We start from the raw sequence: 21,888 nt of genomic DNA, 5'->3' as shown, positions 1-21,888 counted from the left end.
CATCAACATCATCAACATCTCCATCTTGTATTAGAACCACCAACTATCTGTTGATCCACTATGTCAGACGTGCTTAGTAATGATGCACGGAATCTTTACGCTAAAATGCGTGAATTTCCAAGTTCAAAATTATTTGGACAAGAAGAAATTGAAACAGCCCTGGGAGTTAATAAAAAATCCGTTTATATGGATCTTTTACAAGAATTAATTGATCATAAATTTATTAAAGTTAGTAGAACAGGAGATGAATTAAAATTTCAAGCTGTTGCTGAAGAAGAAGCTAAAAAAGTTTCATCTATGACAGATGATGAAGCTATGATTTATTCATATATTGAAAATTCTGGACGTGAAGGTATTTGGACTAAAACTATTAAAGCTAAAACTAATTTACATCAACATATAGTTCAAAAATGTTTGAAAAGTTTAGAAAATAATCGATATATTAAAAGTATTAAATCAGTTAAACATCCAACTAGAAAAATTTATATGTTGTATAATTTACAACCAAGTATTGATGTTACTGGTGGTCCATGGTTTACTGATTCTGAATTAGATACTGAATTTATTGATACTTTAGTTGAAGTTTGTTGGAGATTTATTGTTGCCAAAACTATTTATATTCAAAATCCAGAATCTGAAGATTATGATTCTTCTTCAAATCCATTACAAACTTCTCATCATAATCATCATCGTGGTGTTGATTTGGACCAAATTGTTGATTATATCAATAGTAGTAATATAACAAGTGTGGAATTGGGTATAAATGATATTAGATCTTTATGTGATGTATTGATTTATGATGATAGAATTGAAGAAGTTGGTGGTAATCAAGAAAATAGTGGGATTTTTAGAGCTACTTGGCAAAGTATTATTGATAAAGGAAATACTGTATTTCAAAATAATTATCAAACTATTTCTGAAGCTGTTGATAAAGAATGTTTGGACTATTTACAATCTAATCAATCAAATTTCAGTATTTTCCAATATAAATCAACTATTCAAGATTTACAAGATTCAGAAGATTTGGTTTACTTGGATAGTTGGATGAATGAATAATTCTCATTCTTTCTTCCATTTGTATATGTACAAGATATAGGTTGGTTAATATATATATATAGATAGTTTTAAAAAGTTGATTATTGTTTAGGGACAAAACCAACTCTCCTTTGAGTACCGTCAGATAATGGATCACTTAAAGCATCTTTAAGAGAGATAGTTTCACCTTTATATTGATCATTACCATTCTTCAACATATTAGCAATTTTAAATTTGGACATTTCAATTTCTGTTTGACTTTTTTCATTCCAAACATTTTGCATAATTTCTCTACATTCATCATATTTTTTACCTTCTTTTAATAATTTATAAAACATTTCAGTTTCAAAATAATCTTTTACAATATCTTTAGTTATACTTGTTAATATATCATATTTCCCAGTATTTTCATCAAATTTAACAATTATAGTATATTTCTTAGTATGTGGTCTTTTAATCAAAGTTTCTTCAAATTTATGAATCTTGAATTCTTCTTGAGCTTTTAATTTAAGTAATTTTGCTTCTTCTCTTGCTTTTATCTTTGCTTCTTCTTTTAATCGTTTTTCTTCTTGTTTTAATCTTATAGCTTCTTCTTTAGCTTTCTCTTTAGCTAATTTTGCTTCTTCTTTCTTTTTATTTATACCCATTGCATCATTAAATAAATCATCAACTGCTTTCTTATTGACTTTCTTTGATTTTTTAACATCTGGAGTAATTGGTAAATTATGTCTACACCATTCATCAATATAATTTTGAATTTCTGTATGAGGAGTATTTTCATCAACTCCAGCATTAATTAAATCTTTAGTTAATACAATTTCAGATTTTTTGGATTGATTATAAATAGAAGGAATGAAAAACCATCCAAATTTAGTATATATTGCACTTAATGTTGTTAAATTATTTTGAGGATCATAATCTTTAAGAAATTCTCCAGTTTTTAACATTATTTGATCAAGTTCATCTTGTGGAATATTTGGTGGATAATACTTAAGACCATAACTTCGAGTAAATGAAAGTCTATTTATAATACTTGTGATTCGGTAAACATTGTGAATTCTAGCTCTTAGAAGCATCGTATGATGTAGTTAATAATACTGACTTACTTGATATATGTTAGTGTGTGGTTTCAAACGATGAGAGTTCAAATTCAAATTCAAATTAAAAAAAAAAAAAATTAAAATAAAGGAACAGGTCGTGTATCTGTGACTGAAAATACATGTGATAACAAACACGTGCACGATATATGAGATGAGATACCAAGAAAAAAATTTGGGCTTCGGAACAATACCACAGTTGCATTGATGATAATATTATTATTTCAGTTAGATTATAAGCATGACAAGTCATACGACTGTTAACAAATATACCAGAGTGATCTAGTCAGTCATGGTGTTATTACTTTATAGGTTTTCTATAATGTATGAAATATCTTAGATAAAAAAAGACAAGAATTTGTTTCGGGGATTAATGGAGTTACTGCGAAATTACTTAGTAAAGATTTATTCATCTTCAGTTCTGTGACAGATCAACAAGAAAATAATGAAGAAGATCATTAATCTACAGTGACGTAAAAAAACAAAAAAATCAAAAGAATAGAAAGACATGCATTGGTAGATAGAAGAATCAATTGGCTTATGATAAAGTAATAAACGAACGCCTCGTATCAGTGATCATGGATTCCAAACAAACAAACAGAAAAAAAGGAAAACGAAATAGCTTGTGGGGTTACAATTTATATAAGAACTAATGTATACTAAAAAGAAAGGTAAATTCCTATAAAAGAAAGAATCATTAAATTTCGATTACAAAAATGAAAAAAAGAAAAAGAAAAGCATAAAATTACCAACACCCATTCCATCCGAAATCAATAGATACAAGCTCGACGTTGAAGTTTGAAGTTTGAAGTTTGAAATTTGAAATTTGGAACTTGGAAGTTGGAAGTTGGAACTGGGCGAAGGGATGAGAATATGCCGTTTTGAAGAATCATATTTGTGATTAAACAAAGCACAGAAACAGGATTAATAATAAATGAGTATAATTTTCCTATCTCTCCCCTTTTCTAAATTACAAAATAATAATAATAGTAGACACGATTTAGTAGCATAGGTCGAGAAATTGTTTATGCTCACGAAGGGAGTGAAAGAAGAATACATACCTGCCCGCATGGAAGATATGCATTATTGATTGCACTATTGCCGTGTAGTTGTTTTAATGGTTTACAATTGAAGTAATATGTAATATGTAAAATGTGTATAGTGGGTTTTAAGGTTAGAACACGGTCGTGCACACATGGCTAATTACTTTTTTGTTTCTCCGTTGCACGAAAAATAAAATATTTTTTTTTTTTTCGGTGTGCATGGTTATGGGGCGCCGGTTCAAATTTTTATTTAAAAAAAAAAAAAAAATAGGGGACAGAGACAAACAAAGCCACAGAGTACATACGATTATAATAGAACAAGAGGGAGAAGAAGAAGAAGAAGGAGTCATTAATAATAATCTCACCACTAATACATACACACATACATACAGAGATGAATTTCTGTGACTATTCTCTATTGTATTCCAAGCCAATGAATACATTCACACACACACACAGGCTTATTGTGCAAGAATAGTACAATGGACAAACAGAGAGATAAATGTCGCGGCATTGCATTGTGGAGGTTGCTTTTGATAATGTCGCACACTATTCCCAATAAATCCGAGATAATATAAATTTCAACAATTAAAACAATCAACAACTTTCTCTTCCCTTTTTCTTTTATAGATATATATATCAATATATATTAATTTATATTAATATACTAATAGAACTAGAAGATCAGATTTCATCAAATCAACTTAATTTTTTGATCAATATCTTTGAGTTGTCTAATTAATAAATTATATTATTTATCTAGTTCATCCGTCGCCGACTACTTGATCTTACCTCCTGATTTTTTTTTACACATTATCACCAGCTGCATTCCCAAGTGATCTAACAACTTTTTTTTTTTTTTTGGTTTGGTTTTGTTTGGTTTGTACAGCAAAGATGAATATCCCAAATTCCCCCCTCTTTGCACCGCTGCAATTATCAAATCCTCTTGGTCCTGATTCACCTAACGGTGCCAATAATACTGATTCTTCAAATCAATCTCCAACCCAGATCTTGCTTCCAAATTTACCCGATAAGCCGACAGTTTCAACTTCTTCATTTGCGGCATATATTATTCCATCGGAAAGAAATCTATTTGTCCAGGGATTTGAGCCTCATGAATATATGGCAAGACCTCCTACTTTATTAAGAGGTTCATTAGTCATTAAAGTGTTTAAGCCAACTAAAATCAAATCAATCAACTTGACTTTTAAAGGTGTTCAAAGAACAGATTGGCCTGAAGGTATACCACCAAAAAAAAATCAGTATAACGAAATAAATGAAATTGTAACACATACATGGCCATTTTTCCAAGGAAATTTAAATGAAAAAGTTAAAAATCATGGTGCCGATTGGTTTATTGAAAAGAACGGTACCCATCATCATCAGAATACAAATGAAGAGGACACTGTAACAAGTAGATCAGGAACTCCTCCTCCTCCTTCTCATTCTCATCCACAACCACATCATCAATCTTCAAATAGTAGTATCCCCTCGTTGACACTTTCTCCAACTAGAAAATCCCACCGTGAAGAAACTACTGCAACTTCAAACTTCTTTAGCAGAACATTATCTCCAAGTTTTATGAGAAGAGCAAAATCTCCTTCAATAGCGTCAGTTACAGATAGTACAAGAAATGGATCGTCTCTGGATTTACCATCAACTTCTTCAAACGGAAGCACAGATTCCCATGCTCATATGCAATTTGCTCCTGGTGATTATATCTATAATTTTGAACATCCATTACCTGCTTCCATTCCAGAAAGTTGCGATGTTACCTTCGGTACTACAGCATATTTTTTAGAAGTCAATATCACCAGACCAGGAACATTTAAAAGCAATATATCAGGAAAATTAAATTTAAATATAGTTCGAACTTTATCGGAAGCAAGTTTAGAAGAAAATGAATCTATTGTTATTTCAAGAGATTGGGAAGATCAATTACATTATGATATTGTTATTGGTGCAAAATCAGTTGTGCTAGATCTGTATTTACCATTAGCATTTAGATTTGTACCGCTTTTTGGCAAAGTTGCTTTGCATAGAATTAGAATCTATCTTACTGAAAATTTAGAATATTATTGTTCAAATAAAAAAGTTCATCGAATGGAACCATCCAAGAAATATTTGTTGTTGGAACATAAAGCAGAAAAGGGCAGATCTTTGTTATCTTCGACAAATGGAGATCAAACTGCTGATTTGAATAATTTTGATGAAGATATATTACCTAAAGAATTAGAATTCCAATTATTTGTCCCAACTGAATTGAATGTGAGAACAAATAGTAAACTTCATCCTGATACTTCCTATGACAATATTCAAGCCCATCATTGGATAAAAATTTGTTTACGTATCAGTAGAATAGATCCAAATAACCCAGAAAAGAGAAAACATTATGAAATCAGTATTGATTCTCCATTACACGTGTTGAATAATTTGTGTTCCCATGGTAATACTTTATTGCCAGCTTATGATGATTTGATTCCTCAATCAGGAAGTTCACGTAGTTTATTGGCTAATCATAGTCATGAAGCTGCTCCATTATCTCCAGGAGTTATTCCAGTTGAACATTCTGCCCGTTCTCGTAGTGGGAGTGGTGCTGCAAATGGTATCTTTGGAAGATTCAACAATAATACTAATGGTGGAAGTAATGGTCTCAACACAAGTATCAGCAACAGCAGTAGTGGAAGATCAAGAAGAGGAAGTTCTACACCTGGTGACAATGGAATTGATAGACCTGTGACGCCTATTGATTTCCATCATATTACTTCTGGACTTGAAAATGCTGGTGTTGTTGAAAGAGAAGCAGATATGCATTTAGAAGCTAATTTGTATCAACCAAAAGATGAAGCAAATATTAGTGCTATTAATTCACCACAGGCGGTACCACATCCAGGTACATTTACAAGTCCATTAATGCTGCCTGTTCAACGACCAATTCATTTATTAAGAAAACCATCTACAAATCCACCTCCATTTGAAGCTGACAGCGCACCTCCACCAGCATTACCACCATCATATGAAGAAGCAGAGTCTGAATTTGCGGAAAATCTGACTATTCGTCATCATCTTAATACTGATAATAGTAGATCTTTAAGTTTGTCACCATTAAGAATTGATGAACCTGCGCAGGCGCCACTAACTACTAATACTAATGAAACTTCAGAGTCTGAAGGTGTTGGAAGTACTACACTGGTACGGGATTTGTTAGTCCTACAATTGGGTGGCAGAAGAAGTTCTATGGAATCAGCATTCAGAGGATTAATTCCAACAAATACTATTGATGAAAATATCCCAGAAAATGAACCACAGCCATCACAACAGCAACAACAAGAAATACCAATTCCACATATAGAAATATCTAACCCAGTAGGAGAAAGTACAACTGAAACTAGTAGTTCTGATAATATTACTACAAGTGACAGTAGTTCACATAATCAATCAATATCAACAGGACCAAGTGAACATGAAGTACAACAACAACCACCTCCACCTCCACCACCACAGCTTCCAAGATCTGCAGTAGAAGATGAAGATGAAGAAGATATAGTTGATTATCCATCATCACCAATTCTTCCACCATCACCAATAGTTCCACCATCTGGAATAGCTAAAGTTTCAAGATCTTCATCAATCACATCTACTGGATCTATTGATTTCCCAGTTGAACAAACATTACCATTATTAGGTTCAGTAGCTTCACAAAATTCATTATTACTCAACACTGCTAATACAACAACTACTACAAATTATAAAGGTAGAAATGAATCTGTTGGATCATTACTTTATGAATTTGCTAAACCTACAGAATTTGTTGATGAACTTGATCCAAGTCCAGAGTTTTATAAAATGATGAGTAGTAGTTTAAGCAAATTAAGAAATCCAAGATTACATAAACACTATCAAGATCAAGAATTAAATAAATGAATAAGTTACATATCATTTGTATACGAATTATTGCTTATTACTTATATATATATATATATTCATGATTTTTACTTTATTTTGACATAACTTTTTATATGTAAGATTCTTTCTTTTAAAAACAACTAAATTCATTTGAACAATCTTGAATACTTAATTGTAAAATTTGATCAAAATCTTTTTTGTTATAAATGAATTGATTTTCTTTATTAAATAATTCATTATTTTTATTTTCAATATCATTTAATAAAATTTGTAAATATTTATAACTTGAATCATTTAATTTCAAAATTTTAGAATTTTCAAAAATTAATAAAATGAAATTAACATCTAATTTTAAATTAATATAATTTAATGAAGATCTTAAAGGAATTTGACGAATATTATCAATTATATTTTTAAGTAAATTTAATTGTAATTCATTTATAATTGTAATATAAATCTCTTGACTTGTTAATGGTTTAATTTTATTAATTAATTTAACAAAATGAATTAAAATTTCATAAATAAATCCATCAACTTTTAAAACTTGTGGTAATGATTGTTTTGAATGGAAAAATTTATTAACTTGTTGAGCAATAAATAATTTTTCAATATTTAAAATATCATCAATTATTGTTAAACTTGCTTTATCAATATCTGCAAATAATTTCAAATTTTGTTTCAGTAAATCTTTATCAAAAAATTTATCAAATTGATTTAATAATTCTGGATAAATAACTCGTGATAATTTATCAAAATTATTCATAGTTAAAATCTTGAATACTTGTAGGTTTTTGTTATTACTATAACTATTGTTGTTGTAAAGATCATCATTATTCCCACTTTCTTGTCTATCTAAATTGTATTTCTTCATCATGGAATCAACAATGATATTTAAACTTCTCATGAATTGAATTTCAATCGAAACCAACATACGTTTACTTGGATAAGCAGCAACTATTCTATATTCTGATGATTCATTATAAACCACCAATTCACTAATTTTTAATAAAACATACAATTGATAACATTGAATAATACTCATAAGTTTAGTACATTTCCCATTAGTAGTCTTATACTTCTCTTTAATTGAATTATCTAATGACCAATCTTCCAATTCATAAAATTGTGAACAATCATTAACCCATGTGGCACAAACTGCTTCCAAGATTTTTTGATTAATTTTAAGTGATGAACTCTTCATATTTTTAATCACTTTATTTGTATCGGTAAATTGACTAGCATTACCAATTGTACCAATAACATCCCCAAAACTATTCATGATTTTATTTACTTTATCATTAACTCTTGATAAATGATAAATTGCCGATAATGAATTACTATAATATGGTACAAATTGTTTATAATTCTTGGGTGTACTTTCCAATTGATTATTATCACTATTTTCATCATCAAATAGTGCTACTAATATCAACACCACTTGATTGATTAATTTAACACATAAATCTCTAATATTACCATCAGGATCAATACCTAATTTAGTATAATGAACATAATTGTTTAAAAATTTAACAATATTTGTTACTAAAATATTATCCAAATAATTAATGAAATTATACAAAACCAACCAAGTTTCATTAATTAAACTTAAATCTAACGAATCATTACTTTCAAATGCTTCTTTAATTATAGTTAATTTTTGATCTATTCTTGAAGTCAGACCAATATCATCTTTATAAGTATCATATTTTTCACTAATATAATTAATATGAGATCCTTCTCTTCTTTCAGGATTCAATGAACGAATATAATCAACCAATTTATTTTGAGCAATCAAGAATTTCCCATCAAATTTCTCCACTTGTTTACTAAAATCTTGATCAACAACTTCAATTTGTTTAATTAAAAAATCAGCAATTGGATGTGCCATTTTAGAATCAACATTTAATCGAGATAAATTATCCACTAAAGAAATAAATCTTGAATTTGAATGACTTTTAGATACTTCATGATCTAATGATAAAAACTCTTGATATGTTTTATTTCTATATTGTTGAGCAATAGTATCAATTTCTTGAAAAGTTTTAGAAATTAAACTCAATTTTAATTTCCTTTCTTGATCTATGGTTTGTAATGCTTGTGTGTTGTTTTCTTGAGTTAATTTCAACACTTGTTCACTATATTTATTATTGAAATTGGTTAAGAATCTTTCTTTATCATGAATATATCTATTATAATCATCAATGAATTTATCATTATCACTAATAGACAATGAATGAACTAAATTTTTAGGTAAATCAAAAAAATGTTGATTAGCTTTAATAAATTCCGTCATTTTTAAAACTTTATCTTCTTTATGCTTACTTTCATTAATAGGTTGAATCAGTGCTGAAGTACTATTCATTAAATTACTAATATTTTCTTCCAATTCAGAGGTTAAATCTTCTTTACCATTTGAATTTGTTGATACCATATTACGTCGTTGTGGATTAAAAACTCTCGAATTTGATCGATCTTGTTGTGCTTTAGTTTTCAGTCTCATAAAATCAATTAACGAATCATCAATTTTCAGTTTTGTATTTATAAAATGAATAAAATTTGATTCAATTGCCATTCTTAAATTTTCACTTTGTCCATGAATTTGACGTTCCATTCTTGAATATGATTGATTCAAATTTTGATTATCTTTATGTTGAGATATCAATTCCATTAATATACTTTCTTCTCCTTGTGAAGTTCTTCTACTATCAACCACTTTTTGTTCAGATTCAATTAAATCCAACAACATGTTGTATTGTTGTTCGGTACTTAAATCAGATACTTCATCAGGTGGAGTATTAAATTCATGATAATTTATATCTTTAAGACTATTTGGTCTCATGGTTGTCAAACCATAAGTGGCCATCAATTTGGCTTCATTTGGTTGCAAATCAAACATTGTATGCCCTGCTGAGTGTGTCGTAATGGTAGTTGCTGATCGTAGTTGTTAATGGTGGAACCACTGGAATATTGAATCGTGGTAACAAAACAATCGACAAACAAAAAAAAAAAAAATAAAATATTGAAACGAGGTCGTGTGAACACGGACAGCAGAATCACGTGACATAAGTTCGGTTAATGGCAACTCAAATATCTGACATTCCTAGGTTTGATTCTACGGTGATTAAGCTATAAAGGATGTGTTTGCTACTCTACTATAAATATATAAACTGTGTTAATGATTCAACTTGCGAACTTTTCTTGCTTGCTCTTTATATGGATCCGGCAAATCAACACATAACCTTTGCTCAACATTAAGGATATCAAATTTTGGTTTGTTAGATAAGTCATCCAATATTCCTGCCACGTCATATTTCAGTAAATGATTATAAGTGACATCCACAAATCTAATGGAAGAACCGAAAAATACCTTTTGTTCCTTCCTATTGGAAAATGAATTCCTTAAATGATTATGTTGCAAGTATAATTTTGCAAGATTTGTGTTTGAAAAATCACCCACCAAAGTTTTAATTTTATTGGAGGATAAATCTAATATCGTTAAAGATTTTGGTAAACAAGCAGTATCAAAGGAAAGTAAGTTATTCTTGTTAAGGAACAAAGATTTCAACTTTGTACATTCCAATAAATTCAGCAGGATTAACCATTCAATATCGATTTCATTTTCAGATAAAACCAAATGTTCTAATTCTTTGGGGAAAACCAATGATTTTTTGGATATTCCTAATCGATTACGACTAAGTGACAATTTTTTGAGATTTTTGGGAAGACCACAGACTGTTACTAACTTGTTACTATCTAATCTTAAAATTTCCAAATTCTTTGAATCGATTCTGGTAACTTTTGAAATGGCATTATGTTCAAGCAGCAACTCTCTAACTGTATTTGGAATAACAAAATTATCCTCTCCAATGGATTTAAAATTATTCCAAGCCAAGTGCAAGTGTATTACTCCTGGGCTAGTAATATTAATCTTGGATAGACCACAATTTTCTAAAGCTAAAGTCCTTAGAGAATCTGGAAGGTTGAATGAAAACCCGGTTTTTGACAAATCATATTTAATATTTAGTTTGTTAAGGTTGTGCAATTTAGTCAACTCATTAAAATCAAATTTGGACAAATTATACATAGTTAGTGTTGATAAAGTAGTAGGAATATCCAGAATGGACAACGGTTTCGTAAAACCAAGATGCAATTCTTGAAGTTGGTAAAAATCACTCATTGTAAAATCAACAACCATCAGTATGTCAGTTTGATAAATTGGTCTAGTTTGCAATGATTTAAGTCCAATTGGCAATTGTTGCATTTCTTTTTTGGATAAATCTTCATGACGATAAAGAAAGATTTCTGGAATTTCTAATATCTCTAATGTTTTAGGAAGAGACAAAATATCCAGCCAATTCTGGCTGTATAATTCTGAACCTTTGTAATGCACATTTGATAATGAGACACGAGCTGGAAAGGTCATCGTGAATTAAAGTTGGCCAGTCGATACTAAGCGATTTAATCGAGCTTGGTACCATCCACAGACTAGGCGAATATCTGGTATCTATATGAAAAGCAAGTGACAAATGCTTAAGATTTGCCAACTGTGTAATATCATAGCAGTTGATGTTTTCCTGACCATTTTGTCTTTGATCATTCAATGCAAGGTCCAAATGAATTAGACCTTTGGGAAAATCTAATTCTACTTCATCAACGTTTTCACATTGAAAACAGCAAGATAATGATTTAATAGTTCTAGGAATAGTATCGATATCAATTTCTCTAAATTTGGCCCGAGTTTGCAATGATGTTAAATTCTGAAAATAATCTGCAAAAATAATTCTGTGATGTTCTCCTGTGGAAATAAATAATGATGAAACATTTCTAGTCAACTGTATGGGCAAAAAGTCCTTTCTGGACCCGTACACCGTTAAATGCATATGATGGACAACAAAGGGTGATTTGTTGTATTCTTCAATAAAGTGTTTTAAATTAAAATACTTTGATAATTGTAAACGAAGTGTGATTTTTGTGTTTTTCAACAAATTTGGAAATGACTTTGCAATTTTAAGAAGTTCATTTGCTCCTTGAAACACCAACAGTTTAGGAGATATGAAAGCATTTGACTTTCTCAACTCCAAATACTCAGCAACTGACACATCTGGCAATCCCTTGTAAAGTAAATGCAGAGATTCTCCCTTGAGTGCCCCCCAGGATGGTTCAGAATGTTCATATTTATCAGAAATTGATATAGTAGAATAATACCTTCTCACTGCATGCTTACCAATAATTGGGAGTTCGAAAAGTCTTTCTAATTCTGTATTCGGAATATAACTGATGATAAGTTCAACAACTTCAACTGGTAATTCCTGAAATCTAACCATTTAGTAACGCGTCTTGTTGATTGTTGAATATATTTATTAATAATCGTAGGAAATGTCCTCACTTGATGTGAACCTTTAAAAGTAAATCTATAAAGGAATAATCAGTTGGTAGGAGGGTTTTTTGTTGTTGTTGTTGTTGTTGTTGTTGTTGTTGTTGTTGTTATCATATTGCAAATCGTTACGGCGAGAGAAAATTAAAACGGTAACAAAGTACACGACACTTTTGTGAAATGTAATGTGATGTTTAATTTTTAAAGACAATAAATCAGCACAAGTTATTATGAATGATATTGATATTCATGCTATTACTTATCATCATCTTTTTCTTCTCGCGAAGCTACCTTTTCAACGATGGCTTTACACATACGTTGTATCACATATCATCTAGTGCGGTCTGTGGTGTGGCTGATATTGAACATTATCACACACGACTTATTCAATTAAACTATCCAGCTAATGTACGGTTTAAATGCCCTCCACCTCCACAACAACCAGATCAATGATAATGGGGTGGGGGCGGGGGAAGTATAACAGACAGATTGTATAGTCGGGAGCATCGAGTTGTAGACGCTGCACAGTCTTGTCCACACTCACACGACCATTTGTTATCTTTTAGTTAAACAATGAAGATTTCCCACCACCGTTATGAGAAGAAGATGAAGCCGAAGATGTTGTTGATATTATTAATATTATTAGAGCACACGTGGGTTGGTACACACAAGGAGTTAATTATTAAACTATTACAGATACGAAACTCAGCCGACTCACACAGACACGGACACATAATAATCCACTGTACAGTACCATAGTTTAACTGGCTCATTCAAGTTTTGTTAGCCTATCGCTTCAATATGAACCATTAAAGGGATATCGGAGGGTTTTTTGTTTTTTTTTTTTCTATACACCAATACGAGGCTTAATCTTGTTTTGAATTCTATTTATATACTTGGAAAGTAAGAGGTTCTTTTTGTATATATATAAAGACCACGTAAGCCAACTATCAACTACTTATACCAACCAATCAATCAGTCAATCAATCAATTGTCTATTGGTACTTCATTTTCTGACATTCCCCCTTTATTCAATTTCCGAGAATTAATCTTTTCATTTCGGATTTATCGTATTTTTTTTTTCAACGGATTCATCAAATATCACCCAATAACCATTAACTACTATTTATAATTTTTGAACATACCCATTCCTTTACTGTTTCCCACTATTATTCAATAATGTTAACTGCACTTAAGAGGAAAAGACACATATTGTTGCCAATACTTATAATATTATCGATTATTGGATTTGTTCATTATTCAAGTTCAATTCTGTTTAATACTTCATCAAATTCCAACAATTCATCATTTTTAAAACTGCAAATCCCAATTTCATCAAATACTAATGGGAAAGCTGCTAAATATGTACCAAAATTTAAAAAATTAACATTCATTGATTATGATTTTGATTTTACTAAAGTAACTTATACTTCAACCAATGATAAATTCACATCTACTTATAAATCAATGAATCGTGATGATGGGATAGTTGAAGATAGTTCAGTTAATTATTTTCCTGGTAAACAAACTATTTTAATCATGTCAGTTATTGGAAATAGTAGTCCATATGGAAGAGATCGAAATTTTGAACAATTTTTAAAAACAATACTTTCAATAGTTGAAGATCAATCAGATTATATTATATCATTATCATTATTATGTAATAATCCTGATGAATTTAATAATATTCAAAAATATTTTGAAAATGAATTAGAAAATAATTTAGAATTATTTTCAACTTTATTTGAATCCATAATTATTGTATCGGCTCCATTTTTAGATGAAAATTCAGGATTTAATAGAAATGAAAGACATAGAGATTCAATTCAAAGATTAAGAAGAAGATTAATTGCAAAATCAAGAAATTTCTTATTATTACATTCTTTAAATAATCAACAATATATTCTAACTATTGATTCAGATATGATTAGATTTGATAATCCTGAAAAATTCATATCAAGATTTATAAATTCTAAAAAAGATATAGTTGTTCCAAGAATTGAACGTCCAGGTTTAAAAGATTATGATAAAAATTCATGGAGAGGTGAAAGAACAAAACCAAATCAAGAACAATTGGATAAAATGGATAATAATCAATGGGATCAATGGGATTATGTTCCAAGAGATGTTCAAAATAATATGTACCATTTTCAAACTTACATTGACAACAAAGATAATGAATTTGAATTACATAAAGATGATCCTGATTATATCATTCCTTTAGATTCTGTTGGTGGAGCTGTATTGTTTATGAAATCAATTGTCATTAAACAAGGTGTCATTTTCCCAACTAGTTTAATTGTTGGTACCACTTGGGATAGACAAGAAGGATATGATGGAATTGAAACTGAAGGAGTTTGTTATTTAGCTAAACCTCTAGGTTTTTCATGTTGGGGTATGCCAAATATAGTGGCTCATCATACTGGATAGAATCGACATAATGATTATATATATATATATATATATATTTATACAGACAATAGAAAAATACTTACGATTAGAATACACCAATCCATTCCCAGACTTTCATGATTTCGCCATGATGTTCAATAATTCTATGGGAGACATTACTGTTTCTTTCAACTTTATCAACAACTTGTTTCCATAATTTCAATCTTTGATTTAAGTTATTCTCATTACTTAATATTGAATCACGTAATTGATTAGAGCCAATATATGAATATGTTTCTGGATTATTGCTTTCTTGTCCAATTTTGGATTGTGTTTTTAATTTATTCAATACTTCTTCATAGATAATATCAATTTTCGCCAATTCCAATTGATAATTTTTATATTTAATTTGAATAAATTTAATCACCAATGCTATTAAAACAATGGTGATTATTCTCGACTTGTATTGAGTCAATCCTCCCACAATGCTATTATGAATTTGACACTTTAAACTGATGTTTGATAAGGACGTTGATCGAAAAATCTTGTACGTCTCTTTCTCCTTGGTTTCAGCGTCGTTAATGTCAAAAGTGAATTCTGCTGATTGTAAATTTGGAGATCGTTTCTAAATTAATTAAAGTTAGTATTAATCAAAGTTCATAAGTGAATAATAATAATAATAAATAGTTAAAAAAATCTATCGTACTTGCCTTATAACAATATCGGGTTCTTTTTCTAATTCAATTACTGATTTTTCCCATAATTCTTCAAATTCTTCCAATGTAATATATGGTGCTTTAATAGATAACAATAAATCATGTAAATCTTCTAATTTGATTCCACATTCTTCATCATCTGTACCCAATCCACATTGAATTGCTGCATTTTTACTTCTTAATAAATCCAATGCCACATCAATCATAATTTCCAATTTCTCAGCTTTTTTAGTATCAGGGATACACTTCTTATGACCAGGAACAATAAAATCATACCATGGTTTAGATTCCATGAAATTCTCCATACAACTCAATTTCAAATTTGGATGACATCTACTGTATTTAGGGCAACTAATACAATTCGGTTTAAAATTATCATCCAAGAATTTACCAATGCTTTCTAAATAGATATTATTAGAATCAGAAAATGTCAACTGATCAATTTCTTGTCCACAATATCCAACGGAATATTTTTGTTCATAATACCACAATCCAAATAATCCACTACCAACAACAAAAATCCACAAAATCATGGACCCAAGAAATTTGGAAAATGAAATTGATCCCTTGTTGGACGCGATATAAGAAGTCTCTGCCTCGGATGTTTTAGATAAATTTACTTCCGAATTATCTTCATCTTCATCGTCCTCGTCACTATCAGTTTCATATTTTTGAGATCCCAAGGATAATAATCTTGGTTTAGGAGTTAAAGCAGATTTTCTAATCAATGGAGATTGTTTCTGTGGAGTAGATTTCTTACTAGAATTTACTGATGATTTCTTTGCAGAACTAGATACAGATTTTCTACTAGAAATTGGTGTCACATTGTCCTTGGAATGTTTTGGTGTTGACACTTTTGAAGATGATTTTCTTGGAGTGATTACCTTTTTGTTATCCTTCATTGGTGTGGAAGCATCTTGTGCTGGTTGTCTCTTTCTAGCCAATTCTTCTTTCAAAGGGGTCGTAATGACAGGAGGTTGGAACCCTTGGATGGTAATACCCAACAGTTTTGCCATATCTGGATCAACTTGTCTGAAGCTCTTTTCCATGGATGTATCCTCCTCAGCAGACTTGAACGATTCATCCTTAGAAGATGTTGGAGAGCTTACTGAAATCTTACTAGGGGTAGATTTTCTAGACGATGATTTTGATTTTGGTTTAGAAATCTTGGAGCTTGATGAACGTGATTTCACAGATTTCTGCTTGGATGGGGTAATTATAGTTGAACTTGAATCGTCTTTGGTGGTTTCTTCTTGTTTGAGAAATTTTTCATACAATTCTGTATCACTGTCATCACCCTCTTCCTCCTTCTTCTTGACATGGGATTTCTTAACGCTTGATGGGGTTTCACTATGTTTCAGTTTCTTTGCTGAACTAATAGTACGTTTTCTCACCAGACTTTCTTTCTCATCTTCCGGATGTTTTCTCTTTTTAGCTGAAGAAGAAGCAGAAGCAGAAGGTGATGGAGATTGGAATACATTCTCTTTACTAAATGAAGTTTCTTTCTTTTGTTCAGGGCTTAGAGTTTTCTCCTCTTTAACAAAAAGAGATTCCTCTTCTTCCTCTTCTTTTTGTGCTTCGACTGACTTGGTAGTTTTGGATTTTGTCTTTTTGGCTTTTCCAGATGTCTTTCTAACTTGCAATACTGAATCATCCAAATCAAACAAACTATTCAATTCGGAATTCCCGTTACTTCTATTTCTAGTAGCACGAACAGAACCAGTTTCTTCATCAGTATCGCCAATTTCAGGACTTTTAGTTCTACTAGATGTTCTTCTACTAGTAGAAGTCTTCAATTTTGAAGCTGGTTTCTTAGCCCTAGTTTTGGCAACTTCAAGAGTTGGTTCCTTTTTATCATCTGATTCAACTTCTGGAGTGCTTTTCTTTGATTTGGTTTTCTTCTTATTTGTTGTCGATGACACCTTAGGTTCTTCAGAGGCATTCACAAACCCCTCATCATTGGAGTTTTTAACCTTCTCATTATATTTCTTAAGTAATTTCTTTGCATTTGGAGCAATCTCAGAATTAAATACTTCAATTAATGATGATTTGGTAGCTGAAGAGGAGTATTTAACCTCATGTCTGTTTAAAATATTCCTCAATTGAGCTGATGTCAATGATGATGGGTCAAAATCTAGAAAAAGAAAAATAATTGCTGTTAGTATTTTTCAATACAAATATACAACTAAATGATTGTAAACTTATGTTACATACCGTCCTTTAAATGATCCATGGTATCTATTAAATACAACACTAATCCAGTGGTTGGTCAGGTGGAAATGACTTTATGGTTAATGAATGAATTTCAGGTTTGTTGATGTTTATGTTTTTCTTTTTTTTTTTGCCTTTTGTTTTTGTTTATGTTTTGAATTGTTTTTTTTTCTCTTTTGCTATTGAGGGTCGTGTACATTGACACTCTCCTGCATGTACCAGACAACAGCGAGATCGCCAAAAAATACTACCAAAGCCGATTCCAAAATCTCCCGTCCAACACAGAGGTGGTACGGTTTAGGTCATTGTAAAATTATTAACAGACTTAGATTATCATGCCAGATTCACCAGTGTTATCATATAAGAAGCCAAGTCAGAATAATAACTCTTCCCGAAGAGTGTCTTCATCAGTTCCTTCAACACCAAATTTGTCACAACCTGATTCTCCAATTGGGTCTCAACATTTTCAACTGCCATCATCAATAGATTCACCAAGATCATCTATTTCAACCATTCCAACTACGAGAAAAGTATCATCTAGAAGAAAAGCATTACAGGAATTTTATCATTTAAATCAGAATAATAATCATGATGATGATCCAAATTCATCATCTTCTTCAAGTTCTCAAATTGGTGTTACATCTGTTGAAAATTTAGATATTTCCAATCCAGAGAATATTGAGAATATGATTAAGAATTCACCTATTGAAGATATATTAAAATTAAGGAATTCCTTGTCTTCAAAACTAAATTCATCTAATCAAACTAAAAAATCAATTATTTATGATAATTATTATGAATTGATCAAATTAAGCAATACGTTAGCAGATTTATCGACAGCTAGATTGCCATCTAAAAAAGAATCAAATTTGGTATTTAAACTATACACCGATGATGATGACGACTCTACTACTAACAAGAAGGAGAAAGAGATGACTAAGGAAGAATATGTTGATAAAACACTTGATGAATTATCAGATTTTGTATCTACAGAGGGAGACAAATTTAATGGTTCATTTAAAGAAGTACTCGATAAACTAAATAGTTCTGTTGCATCAGATAGTGCAAGTATACTAACTTTAAGAGACGATGACGATGATAATGATCAATTAGAACAATCTGAAAAACAAAAAATAATAGATCACATTAATTATATATTAGATTTACCCAATCAAGCAGACTTGGATGACACAACAAAAGAAGAAGCTATTCAAGATATAAAAAATATACTACAGGAAAATCCAGATAACGAATTACTTGCATTACAATTAACCAAGATTGAAAACACACTTTTATAGAATATCATCAATAGAATGATTTTTAAATTTCTTACCTGCTCTATCAACAGATCTAAATTCAAATCTTGATCCCACTATAGTAAATCCAATATAACTCTCTTCATCACTTGGATCAATAACTTCAAATCCAAAAATTGTATGCTTTTTCGGTACAACTTTTAATCCTCCAATTAATTCACTTGGAGTAAAATTTGATTTATCTTCATTCCATTCTTTACTATCTTGATCTTTAGGTACTACTATAGTGAAAGAATGTTGAGAATCCCAAATTACAATTCCTCTAATTCCAACAACACTTGTATTTCGTGATTGTAAAACCGTTATTAAACATCCATTAAAATCAGCACTTGATAATCTAGGAAGTATAGCTGATAATGGTTGTAATTTTTGACCATTTTGGAAAATTAAATCTTGCATATATTTCTGCCATAATTCATTCATTGTTATAAAATCATCAAAATTTGGAATTTTATATTTTTGCAATAATTTATCAACATTCAATGCTGATGAAGATGATGTTTTGTTTCGATTGTAGTGTTGGATTTTTTTAATTAATTTACGTTGATTGATAAGTGTACTTGAAATGAATTTTTTAACTTCAAGTCTGGTTGTAAGCTTTCGCTGTTTTGAAATACCGTCATCTGTAGAATCTTGATTCAATAAAGATGTTCGTTTCTTTGGTTCATTATTAGTGATATTTTTGAATAATATAGTTGGCTTTTGATCTCCATGTAGGGAATATCTTGATTCTAACAATTCAACTATCCTAGAGTTTGAATCATAACATCTAGAAAGAAGATGCTTCTCAATTTCATTGTTTGGAGTTAATGACATGGTTGATAATAGTACTGGTTGTACTGATTTGATTATTTGATGATAATTTTTTTTTTTTTAGACATTGAAATTTTCTCGATGCAGTTGATGAGGTTTATGAAATTTTGTGGGAATATTAATGGAAATCAAAAGATGATGTTACTACGAATCGTCCGATTAAAACCACTTAGAATAGTACCAAAAAGGTATTTCAATAACATTAGTGTTCCATTTGAAGATGATTTAACAGCATTTGAAGATGATAATTTAGCTGATTTTCAATACTATCATGAAGCAATTGAAAAACAACAACAACCTCAACCACCAGTACAACAACAACTGTTATCTGAAGTAGCACAACAACATAATCCAGTTGTGTTTGTTTCAAAATTGAATAATCCATATATCAATCTTGCCATTGAAGATTATATCTATAATGTCATGCCAAAACCAGAATCACCAAAAGACAATACCTTCAATCGATTAATGTTTTATATAAACACACCATGTGTTGTTATTGGTAAAAATCAAAATCCATGGCAAGAAGTTAATTTACCAGTTTTAAATTCACTTGGAATCCCAATGTTAAGACGTAGATCTGGAGGAGGTACAGTTGTTCATGATTTAGGAAATGTAAATTATTCATTTATGACAACAAAGGGGAATTTTGATCGATTTAAATTTATTGAATATATAACTAATGGAGTTAATAAATCCAATCCATTATTTAAAATTCAAGCTAATGAACGTGGTGATATAGTAAGTGAAGAAATTGATGGGATTAATTACAAAATTAGTGGGTCTGCTTATAAATTATCAAAAGGGAAATCATATCATCATGGTACAATGTTATTAAATCTGAAATTAGATGTATTAGGGAAATTATTACATAGAGATGAATCTAAATTAGGTGTTGTTGATGCTATGAATTCTATTTCTTCAGTTAAATCTAAAGTTATGAATTTAGAAATGGACTCTGAGAAGTTTATTCAAGTTGTTAGTAATGAATTCAAGAATATTTATGGATCCAATGAAGAACAAGATAAAGAAGCAGTTGAATTTAATGATATGCTTGGATTACTGGATTTTATGGGCAATGTACCAGTTACTGTTTATACAATTGATGAAAATACAGAATTACCTAGTGAAATTAAACAAACTTCTGAAGAATTGCAACAATGGTCATGGAAATTTGGCCACACGCCAAAGTTTACCCATTTATTAACCAACGAAAAACACAATTTTACATTATTATTTGAAGTGGAACAAGGTTTACTAAAAGGGTTTAAATTAGATTTTAAAGGTTCCAATGATGCCAAAAGTAAAGAGATTTCACAATCATTCCAATATCTTCAATTACATATCAAGAATCATCCTTTGCAATATACAGGTAGTAATGTTGCAGGGTATGTCCTCGACGATGAGATCAGTGATTGGATAGGAGAGTCAATAGATGGAACTGTCTAGATGTATATATACATATATAATTTGTAAATAGCGCATTTACCCCCAAAATGTACATCAAGTGTGGCGTTCTTGAAATATACCTGATTTGGTAATCAGAGTAGCGCATATGATTTAGGACGAAGTGGCTCAGGGCTTGGCTTCCTCTACCACGAGCGTCGACCCAAGCGCAACGCAGCAGCAATCAAAAAGAAGAAACGCGCCTGCGCGCGCGCGGGGGAGAGAGTGGGAACACACACAAAGTTTCCGTGGATATTACGTAAATCTGGGGTAAATTTATACTAAACAACAATTGAATCAACCACGGTATAATGTAGTTCAGATAATAGGAAGTAGTGTCGGTATGGATGTCAAATAGCCTTATATTTCGACATCACCATGACTGTTGGCTCCTTTCTGTAACTATATCATTGAGTGTCTGTAAGAATTGTTAGCATATGTGTGTCTTTTGCAATATCATGGTGTATACCAAATGAGGTTAAATGTCACAAGCACTTTAATGAGAAAACTTCAACTACACATAAACTACTAATCATATAC

The 21,888-nt window shown here is 30.5% G+C and overlaps 11 protein-coding genes across 11 annotated transcripts; 6 read left to right on the top strand and 5 right to left on the bottom strand. All coding sequences in view use genetic code 12, as the record gives it.

The window, feature by feature from the left end:
• Positions 1–60: 60 nt before the first annotated feature.
• On the top strand, positions 61–1,056 carry CTRG_05399 (DNA-directed RNA polymerase III subunit; the record flags this gene model as incomplete). Its single annotated transcript, XM_002551055.1, has 1 exon — positions 61–1,056. One exon carries the CDS (start codon positions 61–63, stop codon positions 1,054–1,056), a length of 996 nt encoding a protein of 331 aa, XP_002551101.1.
• An 80-nt stretch (positions 1,057–1,136) lies between these two features.
• CTRG_05398 (uncharacterized protein) lies at positions 1,137–2,111 on the bottom strand (the record flags this gene model as incomplete). Its single annotated transcript, XM_002551054.1, has 1 exon — positions 1,137–2,111. One exon carries the CDS (start codon positions 2,109–2,111, stop codon positions 1,137–1,139), a length of 975 nt encoding a protein of 324 aa, XP_002551100.1.
• Positions 2,112–4,069: 1,958 nt separating this feature from the next.
• On the top strand, positions 4,070–7,099 carry CTRG_05397 (uncharacterized protein; the record flags this gene model as incomplete). Its single annotated transcript, XM_002551053.1, has 1 exon — positions 4,070–7,099. One exon carries the CDS (start codon positions 4,070–4,072, stop codon positions 7,097–7,099), a length of 3,030 nt encoding a protein of 1,009 aa, XP_002551099.1.
• A 112-nt stretch (positions 7,100–7,211) lies between these two features.
• SEC5 (exocyst subunit) lies at positions 7,212–9,977 on the bottom strand (the record flags this gene model as incomplete). Its single annotated transcript, XM_002551052.1, has 1 exon — positions 7,212–9,977. The coding sequence occupies one exon, from the start codon at positions 9,975–9,977 to the stop codon at positions 7,212–7,214; it is 2,766 nt and encodes a 921-aa protein (XP_002551098.1).
• A 276-nt stretch (positions 9,978–10,253) lies between these two features.
• On the bottom strand, positions 10,254–11,504 carry CTRG_05395 (uncharacterized protein; the record flags this gene model as incomplete). Its single annotated transcript, XM_002551051.1, has 1 exon — positions 10,254–11,504. The coding sequence occupies one exon, from the start codon at positions 11,502–11,504 to the stop codon at positions 10,254–10,256; it is 1,251 nt and encodes a 416-aa protein (XP_002551097.1).
• Positions 11,505–13,634: 2,130 nt separating this feature from the next.
• CTRG_05394 (uncharacterized protein) lies at positions 13,635–14,885 on the top strand (the record flags this gene model as incomplete). Its single annotated transcript, XM_002551050.1, has 1 exon — positions 13,635–14,885. One exon carries the CDS (start codon positions 13,635–13,637, stop codon positions 14,883–14,885), a length of 1,251 nt encoding a protein of 416 aa, XP_002551096.1.
• Positions 14,886–14,952: 67 nt separating this feature from the next.
• CTRG_05393 (uncharacterized protein) lies at positions 14,953–16,611 on the bottom strand (the record flags this gene model as incomplete). Its single annotated transcript, XM_002551048.1, has 2 exons — positions 14,953–15,471; positions 15,595–16,611. The coding sequence occupies 2 exons, from the start codon at positions 16,609–16,611 to the stop codon at positions 14,953–14,955; spliced, it is 1,536 nt and encodes a 511-aa protein (XP_002551094.1).
• Positions 16,529–17,668, top strand: CTRG_05392 (uncharacterized protein; the record flags this gene model as incomplete). The annotated part of the gene is made up of 1 exon (XM_002551049.1): positions 16,529–17,668. The coding sequence occupies one exon, from the start codon at positions 16,529–16,531 to the stop codon at positions 17,666–17,668; it is 1,140 nt and encodes a 379-aa protein (XP_002551095.1).
• Positions 17,669–18,108: 440 nt separating this feature from the next.
• Positions 18,109–19,071, top strand: VPS51 (Vps51p; the record flags this gene model as incomplete). The annotated part of the gene is made up of 1 exon (XM_002551047.1): positions 18,109–19,071. One exon carries the CDS (start codon positions 18,109–18,111, stop codon positions 19,069–19,071), a length of 963 nt encoding a protein of 320 aa, XP_002551093.1.
• On the bottom strand, positions 19,066–19,905 carry POP4 (RNase P/RNase MRP complex subunit; the record flags this gene model as incomplete). Its single annotated transcript, XM_002551046.1, has 1 exon — positions 19,066–19,905. The coding sequence occupies one exon, from the start codon at positions 19,903–19,905 to the stop codon at positions 19,066–19,068; it is 840 nt and encodes a 279-aa protein (XP_002551092.1).
• A 39-nt stretch (positions 19,906–19,944) lies between these two features.
• On the top strand, positions 19,945–21,351 carry CTRG_05389 (putative lipoate--protein ligase; the record flags this gene model as incomplete). The annotated part of the gene is made up of 1 exon (XM_002551045.1): positions 19,945–21,351. The coding sequence occupies one exon, from the start codon at positions 19,945–19,947 to the stop codon at positions 21,349–21,351; it is 1,407 nt and encodes a 468-aa protein (XP_002551091.1).
• Between the last annotated feature and the right edge of the window lie 537 nt (positions 21,352–21,888).

Source organism: Candida tropicalis, assembly GCF_000006335.3.
Source record: "Candida tropicalis MYA-3404 genomic scaffold supercont3.8, whole genome shotgun sequence".
Taxonomy (NCBI): Eukaryota; Fungi; Ascomycota; class Pichiomycetes; order Serinales; family Debaryomycetaceae; genus Candida; species Candida tropicalis.
Note: the sequence above shows the minus strand (reverse complement) of the source record. Positions and strands in the feature narration are given on the sequence as shown.